General features: G+C 45.6%; 1 protein-coding gene across 1 annotated transcript; it reads left to right on the top strand.

The window, feature by feature from the left end:
- The first annotated feature begins 4,167 nt into the window (after positions 1–4,167).
- On the top strand, positions 4,168–7,259 carry LOC140717468 (large ribosomal subunit protein eL38-like). The gene is made up of 2 exons (XM_073031048.1): positions 4,168–4,540; positions 6,946–7,259. The coding sequence occupies exons 1-2, from the start codon at positions 4,484–4,486 to the stop codon at positions 7,204–7,206; spliced, it is 318 nt and encodes a 105-aa protein (XP_072887149.1). The 5' UTR covers positions 4,168–4,483; the 3' UTR covers positions 7,207–7,259.
- The last annotated feature ends 4,878 nt before the right edge of the window (positions 7,260–12,137 follow it).

Raw genomic sequence — 12,137 nt, 5'->3', positions numbered from 1 at the left:
ACACACACACACACACACACACACACACACACACACACACACACCCCCCCCCCCCCCCCCCCACCTCAGCAGGTCAGGTAGCATCTATGGAAAAGAGTAAACAGTCAATGTTTCGGGCCAAGACCCTTCTTCAGGACTGGAAAGGAAGGGGAAAAGTCTACTGCAGGACCACCTCTATCACCACTACTGTGAACTTGTCTCTGATTGTGTCTTTTTTAATGCACTGTGGCCTTGATTGTGTCTTTTTTTTATGCACTGAGGCCTTGATTGTGTCTTTTTCACTAAGGTCTTGTTTTTGCACAGTCTTTTTCTTCCTCTCTCTCTTGTATAATTTATGTCTAATTTATATTCTGTGTTGTCTATATCTACGTGCTTCTGATGCGGCTGCTGGCAAGTTTTTCATTGTACTTGTGTCTCACTGTAATTACACCAGGGGACAATAAACTCCACTTGTTTTGAGGCAGGCTTGGTTCCATCCCCCTGCGAGGACCTTTTGAGCCAGGCTTGGTTTCATCTCCCTGTGAGGACCTTTTTGAGCCAGGCTTGGGTTCATCTCCCTGTGAGGACCTTTTTGAGCCAGGATTGGGTTCATCTCCCTGTGGGGAGCTTCTGCTCCCGACCCTGCTTTCCTCAGAAGCTTTTTCTACTGAGAGTGAATGCAACTTCCAAGCTCAAAGTAGTTTATTATCAAAGAACGTACAGTACCATATATGCCTTATACTTTATTGTCACCAAACAATTGATACTAGAGTGTACAATCATCACAGTGATATTTGTTTCTGCGCTTCACATTCCCTGAAGTACAAATCGAAGTAAATATAATAAAAATTTAAATTATAAATCATAATTAGAAAATAGAAAAGGGAAAGTAAGGTAGTGCAAGTCAGGTCCAGATATTTGGAAGGTACGGCCCAGATCTGTTCAGCAGTCTTATCACAGTTGAAAAGAAGCTGTTCCCAAATCTGGCCATACGAATCTTCATCCTCCTGAACCTTCTCCTGGAGGGAAGTGGGATAAAACCAAGCAGAGTTCTGCATTGGCTGGGTGTGTCTTGTCCTTGATTATCCTGGCAGCACTACTCCGACAGCGTGCGGTGTAAAGTGAATCCAAGCATGGAAGATTGGTTTGTGTGATATGCTGGGCTATGTTCACGATTTTCTGCAGCTTCTTCCGGTCTTGGACAGGAGAACTTCTACGGTGCACCTATAAAGATCAGTGAGGGTTTTAAGGGACAGGCCAAATTTCTTCAGCTTTCTCAGGAAGTAAAGGCGCTGGTCGGTCTTCTTGGCAGTGGACTCTGCTTGGTTAGACCAAGTCAGGTCATTTGTGATATTCACCCCAAGGAACTTAAAGCTTTTGACCTGTTCCACCTTCGCACCACCGATGTAGATGGGCTTGTGAGGTCCGCTGCTCCTTCTGAAATCAACAACCAATTCCTTCGTCTTGCTGACATTGAGGGATAGGTTATTGTCTTCACACCATGCCATCAGGTTCTTAATTTCCTCTCTGTACTCAGACTCATCATTACCCAAGATACAGCCTACAATTGTGGTAGGATAAGGTTGAAGTTCTTAAGGTAGAAATGGCTAATACTGCACTGTGTGAAAGTTTAATGCACAATATTGTACTACCCGGAGATTCTGCTTCTGGCCGGCATTTACAGTAGATCATAGGAAATCAAAAGAATCAATGAAAAACTACACATAAAGATGGACAAACAATCAATGTGCAAAAGAAGATAAACTGTGCAAATGCAAAAATCAGTTAATTAATGAATAAATAGACAGACACTGAGAACATGAGTTGTAGAGTCCTTGAACATGAGTTTAGAAGTTGTGGAATCAGTTCAATGTTGAGGTGAGTGAAGTTATCCACACTGGATCAGGAGCCTGATGATTGAAGGGTAATAATGTTACCCTTCCTGAACATCAGGAACCTCAGGTGTGGACCTGAGGCTCCTGTACCTCCTTCCCAATGGCAGCAGCGAGAAGAGAGCACAGCCTGGATGGTGGGTGGCCCTGATGATGGATGCTGCTTTCTAATGGCAGTGCTTCTTGGGGTGGAGAGTTTTTGTTGTCACAGGCGGCAGGTACCTTCAATTGCTGCACCTGACTGGCCATTTCATGTGCATGTGTCTCATGAGACAAATGGACTATTTGACCACAGAAGAGTCATAGGTGAGTCCTCTTTTTCAACAGGGTTTGCAAGTTGGCAAGGAGGGGACGGAATCCCGATCGTTTTCCCTTCTTTGACATGTAGGTGGTCTGAGTACTAAGTTTACATAAGGTTCAGCAGGATATGGATCAGATTTGGGCAGGGAAATGGCATATGCAGTTTAGTCCAGACAAGTGGGAGGGGCTACTCTTTGGTGGGCTTAAATATAAAAGTATACAAGACTCTTAGGAGCATTAATATACAGGGATGCAAGTCCATAGCTCCCTGGTAAAGAGAGCAAACGGCATGCTTGTTTCATCGTTGGGGCATGGCGTATAAATGTCAGGAGGTCACGTTGGAGCAGAAATTGGACCTGATTATTGATTTTGAGATGAGGAAACCAGTGGTCCATGAGCCAGTCCTCATTGCATGATCAGAGGTGGAGAGGGTCAGCAACTTTAAATTCCTCAGTGTTATCATTATGGAGGACCTGCCCTGGGCTCAGCACGTAAGTACAATTACAAAGAAAGCACGACAGCGCCTTTACTTTGCAAAGATATCTAAAACTTTCACAAACTTTTGTAGATATGTAGTGGAAAATATTGGTGGCATCACAGCCTGATATGAAAACACCATTGCTCCTGAATGGAAGATCCTACAAACAACTGTGGATATGACCCAGTCCATCACGGGTAAAATCCTCCCCACCATTAACAGCATCTACACGAAGCGTAGTCGCAGGAAAGCAGCTTCCTCCATCAGGGACCCTCACCTTCCAGGCCATGCTCTCTTCTCACTGTTGCCATCAGGAAGAAGGTACAGGAGCCTCAGGACCCACAACATCACGTTCAGGGACAGTGATTACCCCTCAGACATCAGGCTCTTGAACCAGTGGGAATAACTTCACTTGCCCCATCATTGAAATATTCCCACAGCCTATGGACTAACTTTCAAGGACTCTTCATCTCATGTTCTTAATATTTATCGGTTATCTATTATTATTTATTTCTCCTTGTATTTGCACAATTTGTATCTTTTGCACACTGGTTGAATGCTCAAGTTGGAGCTGCCATTCATTGGTTATTATTCTATTATGGATTTCTTGAGAATGCCCACAAGAAAATGAAGCTCAGAGTTGTATAGGCAAATGTGTATTGTGACTTTGGTCAGGTCACAGTTGAAGTATTGTGTGTAGTTCTGGTTGCCACATTACAGGAAGAATAGAACATAGAAATCTACAGCACATTAACAGGCCCTTCGGCCCACAATGTCGTGCCAACCATGTAATCTACTCTAGGAGCTGTCTAGAATTTCCCTACTGCACAGTCCTCTCTTTTTCTAAACTCCATGTACCTATCTAAGAGACTCTTAAAAGAAGAACAGGGTATTTGGAGAGGGTGCAGAAGTCCTTAGCCAGGGTTGGTCCATAGCCTCCTCTGGTGCCAAGATGAGGCCACCCTCTGGGTAGAGGAGCAACACCTTATATGTCATTTGGGTAGCCTCCAACATGATGGCATGAATATCGATTTCTCCTTATGGTAAAAAAAATCCCCCTTCCCTGTCCTCTATTCCCTTCTCTTACCTTTTACCTCTTCTCACCTGCCTATCAATTCCCCCTGGGTCCCCTCCTCCCTCCCTTTCTCCTATGGTCCACTCCCCTCTCCTATCAGATTCCTTCCTCTCCAGCCCTTGACCTTTCCCTCCCACCTGGCTTCCGGCTAGCCTCCTTCCCCTCCCACCACCTTTTTATTCTGGCATCGTTCCCCCCCACCCCCACTTCCTTCTCAGTCCTGAAGAAAAGTCTCAGTCTGAAATGTCGACTGTTTGCTCATTCCCGTTTAATGCTGCCTGCCATTTTTGTGTGCGTGTTGCTTTGGATTAGGGAGTGTCCGCTCGAAGGAGTAGCCGAGCAAGCATGGACTGTTTCTCTGCAGCATTGGAGGTGCTCTTTGAGAGAGCACAGCCAAATAAAACTGTGCATCCTCTATTAAACAGTTAACAGGGTTGCATGCCAAACAGGATGGCAACTGAAGTAACGTAAAACTGGCTGCCAGGCGACGTGAGCCGCAAATGGTCCCTGAATGCTTGTGATGTCACAGCTGACCCCTTTCATTCTGCAGAAAGGGACCCACGGATGAAAAGAGCCAGCGGACAAAAGAGCAGCGGCGGAGAGGAAAGGCGGAGGGGCCTGTTTGGTAAACATGCTTCCTGAGAAGCTCGCCCTCTGCACTGGATTGGCTCCGGCTGTGGCGTTTGCTCGGGACCTGACAGTGTGTCAGCGGAACCCGCGATCCGTCCCTGTCGACATTCCGGATCTCCCTGCTTCTGCATGAATGCTCCTGGATGCCGTCCATGGTCTGGGGTAACCGAGGTTCATCGGAAGTCGGTATGACGTTCCATTCTGTAAGCTCTTGAAAAATAATGGTATTGTTGTGACCCTCTTCCTCCCTTCAGTCCCACCCCCCCCCCCCCACCCGAATAATACCGGACAACAATTTTTTTCATAAGTGCTGCTTTCTCAAGATTTTCTTTTTTGTGTATGACAGACCACTTGAAGCTGAACACGAATCTAATTTCAGACTACTTGTATCACGTAGGAATTAGGAGGAACAAGAAATTAACTTTTTTTGGAATACAATGTCTTTAATTGTATAACAGTGCTGACACATTGCAATAGTTCAACTCAGCCAAAACTGTTTTGTTGATGATTTTCATTTGTATTCCTGTCTGAGGCTTCTCGCTAAGTGGCCAACAATAATCAGCCAGCACTAATGGATTCCAGTTGCCCTGATACCGTTTCTCCATGATGGCAACGTCCGGATGAAACTTTTCACCGTGCTCATCGCCAACGGCGCCAGTATTTGCAGGGAAGGAGTCAAAATGGGAATGCAGAAAGTGAATCTTTAGTGACGTGTTGCACTTCATGGTTTTGTATGCTTGAAGCATGTTCTCAACCAGCTGCATGTAGTTTGGTGCTCTGTAGTTGCCAAGAAAATTTTCAATAACATCCTTGAATGCCTTCCATGTGATTTTTTCCGGCCCCATGAGAAGTTCTTTGAACTGCCTGTCATTGATGGCCTGTTTGATTTGTGGACCAACAAAAATACCTTCGTCTTGGCATCATGTCATTCTGGGAAAACATCTGTCTCAAATCTCAAAATCCTTCACCTTCCTTGTTCATCGCTTTCACAAAGTTTTTCATAAGCCCCAGTCTTATATGAAGAAGGAGGCAAAAATATCTTTGTTGGGTCTACAAGCGGCTTACGTGCCACACTTTTCTGCCCTGGAACCAACTGCTTGTGGAGTGGCCAACTCTTTTGAAGGTTATGAGATTCCTTAGCACGGCTGTCCCATTTCGTAAATGAAACAACTGTACCTGCTGTGTCCATCCGAGCTGCATTCCTAGCAGAAGCCTTTCTAAAATCTGTCCTGCCATGCAGCTTCTGCCCTGCCTAAGTATGCCTGGACAAGACAGAAAACCTTTCAGCTTACATTGTGGGCGACATTTTAATTTGACTTGAATTCTGAATTGAAATAACAAATACAGTATAGGCAATTTCCAAACGATGGTGCGTGACGGTGATTTCCATGATCAGCAGCCTGAAATCCATATGATACACCCAGAAGTATTCAGGAAGCAAACTCTCTGTTGTCCAGTGTAATCCAACACTACCTGTGGTCAGTGCTATAGGATATTTGGCTTTTATTCAATGTTACTCTGTTGCGGAGTTCTGCTGGCCCAAGTCTCATAGGACATAGTAGAGTACAGTTGAGGAATAGGCCATCCGGCCCACAATGTTGTACTGAACCAGCTAAAAAGCAAATCAAAAACACCCAAACACTAATCCCTCCTACCTACACCATATCCATATCCCTCCATCTTCCTCACATCCATGTGCCGATCCAAATGTCTCCTAAAAGCCTCTAGTGTATTTGCCTCTACCACCATACCAGGCACCCACCATTCTCTGAGTAAAAAATTTACCCCTCTCATCCCCTCTGAACCTACCCCATCTCACTCTCAATGTGTGCCCTCTGGCATTAGACATTCCTACCCTGGGAAAAAAAGATACTCCCTGTCTACTCTATCTATGTCTCTCATAATCTTGTAAACCTCCATCAGATCTCCCCCTCAGCCTCCGACACTCCACAGAAAACAACGCAAGTTTGCCCAGCTGTTCCTGATAGCACACGCCCTCTACACCAGGCAGCATCCTGGTAAACCTCTTTTGCACCCTCCCCAAAGCCTCAACATTCTTCCTACAGTGGGGTGACCACAACTGTCTCCTTCCCCACTCTCAGTTTGCAGGGCTGAACCTGCACATCTCGATTTCTCCTTTTTCTCTATTTTCATACCTCATTACCACTTTCTATAGCCAGTAGAAACAAATAATTGGCTGGCCTAAATCTGCTCCTATTTCTTATGGTCTTATCAAAGTAAAATAATTAGCCAAGCACATAAAGTTCTGTGAAAAGTCTTACACACACACACACACACACACACACACACACACACACACACACACACACACACACACACACACACACACACACACACACACACACACACACACACGCCTCAGAATTTTGCACAGTACTGTAGAATTATGTACTGCACTGTACTAATTTCATGACATACGTGAGAGATGATAAACCTGATTCTGATCTGGTACTCTGTTGTGGACTGAGAGCGGGAAGGGGGCAGGGAGAGGGGAATCATGGTTAGGAAAAGGGGAGGGGGTTAATTCCTGGATGTAGGGCAGGCCTATCTCTCTCTCTTTCTCTCGGTAGCGGCTCAGCTTCAGGTGCCGTACGTCCACTGCTGGATCCGCCGCCACCATGCCTCGTATGATTGCTGAAATCAAAGATTTCTTGCTAACAGCAAGAAGAAAGGATGCAAGATCTGTGAAAGTCAAGAAGAACAAAGATAATGTAAAATTTAAGGTACGGTGCAGTAGGCATCTGTACACACTAGTCATCACAGACAAAGAAAAGGCTGAAAAACTCAAACAGTCCTTGCCCCCAGGTTTGGCTGTCAAAGAACTCCAGTGAAGAGCTGCAATTTCAATGTTCAGATTTTATTGAAATAAAAAAATGACAAAAGGCAAAAAAAAGGAAAAGGGGAGGGACCAGAGAGTCATTCTGTAATGATCAATAAACCAATTGTTTTTTATCAAATGATCTTGCCTGGTGTCTCAGGGCTGGGTATGTCAGCACCTGTGCCACCCTGCGCCAACCCCCGCCCCTGGCACTCTTTCTCTGCCACCTGTCCCGCGGCGTTCCTCCTTCGCCACATCCAACGTCCTTTGCTCTCACCAGATTTACGCTCACTGCTCCACGTTGACAAATACAGTATTGTGTAAAATATATATGTGTATGTGTGAAATTTTGCATGGTGCGCTGTAGTACCCTGAGATTCATTTTCGGAGTCAAAATCGGGTTTCATATCACTGATTGATTTTGTGAAATTTGTTGTGTTGAAGCAGCTGTATATTGCAATGCTTTGAAAGACTATAAATTACAGTAAGAAATACTATGTATTATTTATAGTGTTGTTTTGCAGGTATTCACAGTAGAACAAAGAAATACAATAGAATTGATGAAAAACTGCAGACAAAGACGGACAAACTACCAGTGTGCAAAAGAAGACAAACTGTGCAAATGCAAATAATCGATCAATAAATAGTGGCTAGAGAGGAAGATCATTAAATAAATATGAAGAACCAGAGTTGTAAAGTTCTTGGAAGTGGGGCTATAGGTTGTGGAATCAGTTCAGCGTTGAGGTGAGTGAAGTTATCCACGTTGGTTCGACAGTCTGTTGGTTGAAGGGTAATAAATGTTCCTGAACCTGCTGGTGCGGGACCTGAGCCTCCTGTACTTCCTCCCCAATGGCAGCAGTGAGAAGAGAGTGTGGCCTGGATGGTGCTGGGGTTTCCTTGATAATGACCGCTGCTTTCTTGTATCAGCGCTCCCTGTAGATGTGCTGTATGACAGGGAGAGGCATTCCTCCAACGAGTTGGGCTCCACTATTTTCCACTATTTTCTGCAGGCTTTCCTATTCTTGGGCATTGGCGCCTCCATACCAGGCTTTGAAACAGCTGTTCAGGATACTCACCCCTGTGCACGATGGAAGCTTGTTGGAGCTTTAGGTGACATCTGTACAAACTTCCAAGAAAGTAGAGGTGCTGTCATGTGTTCTTTGTAATGGCACTTACACACTGGTCCCGGGACAGATCCTTTGAGCTGATAACACCAAGGAATTTAAAGTTACTGACCCTCTCCACCTCCCAAGCCCTAATGAGGGCTGTCTCTTGGAGGTCCGGTTTCCTCCTCCCGCTGACGTGAAATGAGAGCTTGTTGTTATGACACCATTCAACCAGATTTTCGATCTCCCTCCTTTATGCCGGTTCATCACTGTTCTGTTTTGTAACTTCAAAACTAACCCAAAGGAAGACACGAGAGTCTGAAATGTTTGTGTAACTTTGAGCTTACATTAAGCAAGGCGCACACGTATCACCTGGTGGTGTGATGACAAATGCAATTAATTATTGTTACCTATGACCTGTAATTAATCATTTAAACAAACAAGAATGCTTAATCAACCAATATATATATATATACAAGATTACTCAAATATTACTTCAACATTAAATATACAGGGATCCCTTCAGGTTGTTACAGCCGGGGGTGGTAATGGGGACAAGCTCCCACTGCCTATTAAATGTTCCCAATGGCGGGCGCCTCAAATAGCCTTTGACAACCGAGCCCAGCTCCCGGCCTTCACGTGTGGTTTAGCTACTCAGCCCAGCGGAACCGTTTCCACTGACAGGAGAAGGGGCAAAGGCGGGTTACTGGCACCTTAAAACCAGTCGCTTCGGGCAGACGGGGTTCATCAGCCGCGGTTGGCAGCTCGTCTAGGAGAAGGAGAACTCTGATCTCAAACCGCCGCTGCCTTGCGGCTGTACCCGCTCGCGGGGGAGGCTTCGGGAGTGAACCCCGAGGGTAAAATCTGGAGCTGGAGTCCCTGAGGCAGTCCGACGTTGAGTTCGACGCTGACTGGGAACTCCTGGTACCCAAACTGTATCAGTCTCTGCCGTTCCTTTGGGCTCGTCAGATGTGTAGAGAGGGGGAGCTTGCTACACAGGCAACAGCTCGCTCTCCGTATCTTACTTCCCTGTCTGCGTATCTAGGCAGCTAGGACGCAATATCCATGGTCGACCCTGACTGATGGAGGCTTACTACTATGCATATATATTTATTGCGCCAATTTATTGTGCTCCATGTGGCTATTGTGCGTTTTTAATGCCGCATCAGATCAGGAGTAACAATCATTTTGTTCTCCTTTACACTCATGCACTGACAAATGATGGTAAACGATCTCGAATCTTGAGGCGCTTCGAATTTATGTAACCATGTCACACTTGACTTAACCCTTCTGAACCTATCTGACCATAATGAAACAGAAAGGGTTTACTGTGCTAGTCGACGCACTACAAGGTAGTTTCTTAGTGCAGGTCGCGATAAACAAGAGCAAGTGCTTTAATCCGTGCCTTTTCCCATCACAGATTAGTGCATAATTACCATTATTTTCCATAGACTCTTGTTCCTGCCATTTCCTAGGAGAATACTCTAATTACTACAGATCGGAACATGGAATCACAGTTAATTTTGCTAATGTTAATCCCCAGAGCGCTAATATTTCCCTGCGCAATTTTCTTGTGATTATGAGTATTTTTAGTTCAAGATTTTACACAGCATTAAACTAGTAATTTGCGCATTGTGTTTGCTAATAACGTGTATGAACCGAAAAAGAGCTGACAGCGAAAGTTAATAAACTCCAGATGCTGGAAATCTGCAATATTTTTGAAAAAAATCTAAATATACTCAGCAGGTCAGGCAGCAGCTGTGGGGAGGGAGAGCGAGAGAGAGAACAAACATGTTGCATGGGAACAAAAATGACAGGAGAAATATGGCAGAAACCATATTCTCCTTTAAGGGCAGCTCCTTTATAAAGTCACCTTGCAGCACCACCGTTCAGCAATAAAGGCTCAAATTCCGCCACCGTCAGTAAGGAGTCTTTATATTTTTACCCGTGACCGCGTGAGATTTCTCTGGGAGCTGCAGTTTCTTCCCAAACTCCACAGACGTACAGGTTAGGGTTAGTAAGCTGTGGGCATCCGAGGATCACCACCTTGTCACGGAGAGGCTTGCGAGCTCTGTTTCCTCTGAGCTGCATGGCCACGCGGTAACTCAAATGCCACCGCGCACACTGCCTTTGTTGAAACGCAGCTGGAGTTTTTTTTAACACTTGAAGTGCTGCGTAGTTTTCAGGCTGTGCAGAGACTTCCCGCTCAGAGTCAATGGTTGGTCCGGGCAGCTGTTAAAAAGAATCAGTCGGAACGTCGCTGGTGAGATCCTGAGATCCCGAGAGCAGTGTTGTCTGGTGCCTAGCTCCTGGTAGGGTCACCAAAGGTGGTAAAGTCAAGCGGGAGGCTTCCAGACAAAGAGCGATCTAACCAAGCAAGACCTTAGAAATGGAATAACAAAAGATGACACATCACAACAGCAGTGAAGTCGGAGGAAGATTGCCTGCAATTAGAAACATAGAAAACCTACAGCACAATGCAGGCCCTTTGGCCCACAAAGTTGTGCCGAACACGTACTTACTTTAGAAATTACCTGGGATTACCCATATGCCTCTATTTTTCAAAGCTCCATGTACCTATCCAGAAGTCTTTTAAAAGACCCTATCGTATCCATCTCCACCACCATCACCGGCAGCCCATTCCACGCATTCACCATTTTCTGAGTAAAAAACTTACCCCTGACATCTCCTCTGTACCTACTTCCAAGCACCTTAAAACTGTGCCCTCTCGTGCCACTTCAGCCCTGGGAAAAAGCCTCTGACTATCCACACGATTAATGCCTCTCATCATCTTATACACCTCCATCAGGTCACCTCTCATCCTCCGTTGCTCCAAAGAGAAAAGGCCAAGTTCACTCAACCTATTCTCATAAGGCATGCTCCCCAATCCAGGCAACATCCTTGTAAATCTCCTCTGCACCCTTTCTATAGTTTCCACATCCCTCCTGTAGTGAGGCGACCAGAACTGAGCACAGTACTCCAAGTGGGGTCTGACCAGGGTCCTATATAGCTGCAACATTACCTCTCGGCTCTTAAACTCAATCCCACGATTGATGAAGGCCAATGCACCATATGCCTTCTTAACCATAGGGGCAACCTGCGTAGCAGCTTTGAGTGTCCTATGGACTCGGACCCCAAGATCCCTCTGATCCTCCACACTACCAAGAGTCTTATCTTTAATACCATCATGTGCAACTGGATCCTGATCCCTATCTGTCAAGGATCACGTGGTGGTTGCCCGTGCCTCATCCTCCCCCAAATCACGCACAGGCATTCTCCAGTAGGAGAATAAACCCTTCAGAGAACATCATACTCAACTCGAGAGATCGCACTATGACCAGTCATCGGGGTAACTTGCGGGTGGCCCTCAGCACAACCGATTTGACTGCGTGTTTCGATATACACGTGACATATAACGCTGGCCTTTTACTGTCTGGAGTCACAAAGCAAAGCTTCTGCGACTTTTGGACGGAGCCACGAAATGAAGTGCCAGAGCAATTGACAAAACTCTTCGTCAGAGGCATTTCAAGGGGTCCTTGAACAAGGGGGAACTGGCAAAATTATCGCATTAGGTGGCAGAGTTGATGGTTCGTCAACGCAGTTGAAGGAAATTCACCACGCAACTCGTAGAGTGAGTGAGCAGCTTCAAGTTCCTGGGTGTCAAGATCTTTGAGGATCTAACCTGGTCCCAGCATACTGATATAGTCATAAAGAAGGCAAGACAGCGGCTATACTTTACTAGGAGTTTGAAACGATTTGGCATGTCAGCAAATACGCTCAAAAACGTCTGTAGTTTCAAAACGTGGAGAGCATTCTGACAGGCTGAATCACTGTCTGG

The sequence above is a fragment of the Hemitrygon akajei genome, chromosome 28 (genome assembly GCF_048418815.1).
Source record: "Hemitrygon akajei chromosome 28, sHemAka1.3, whole genome shotgun sequence".
Classification (NCBI taxonomy): Eukaryota; Metazoa; Chordata; class Chondrichthyes; order Myliobatiformes; family Dasyatidae; genus Hemitrygon; species Hemitrygon akajei.
Note: the sequence above shows the minus strand (reverse complement) of the source record. Positions and strands in the feature narration are given on the sequence as shown.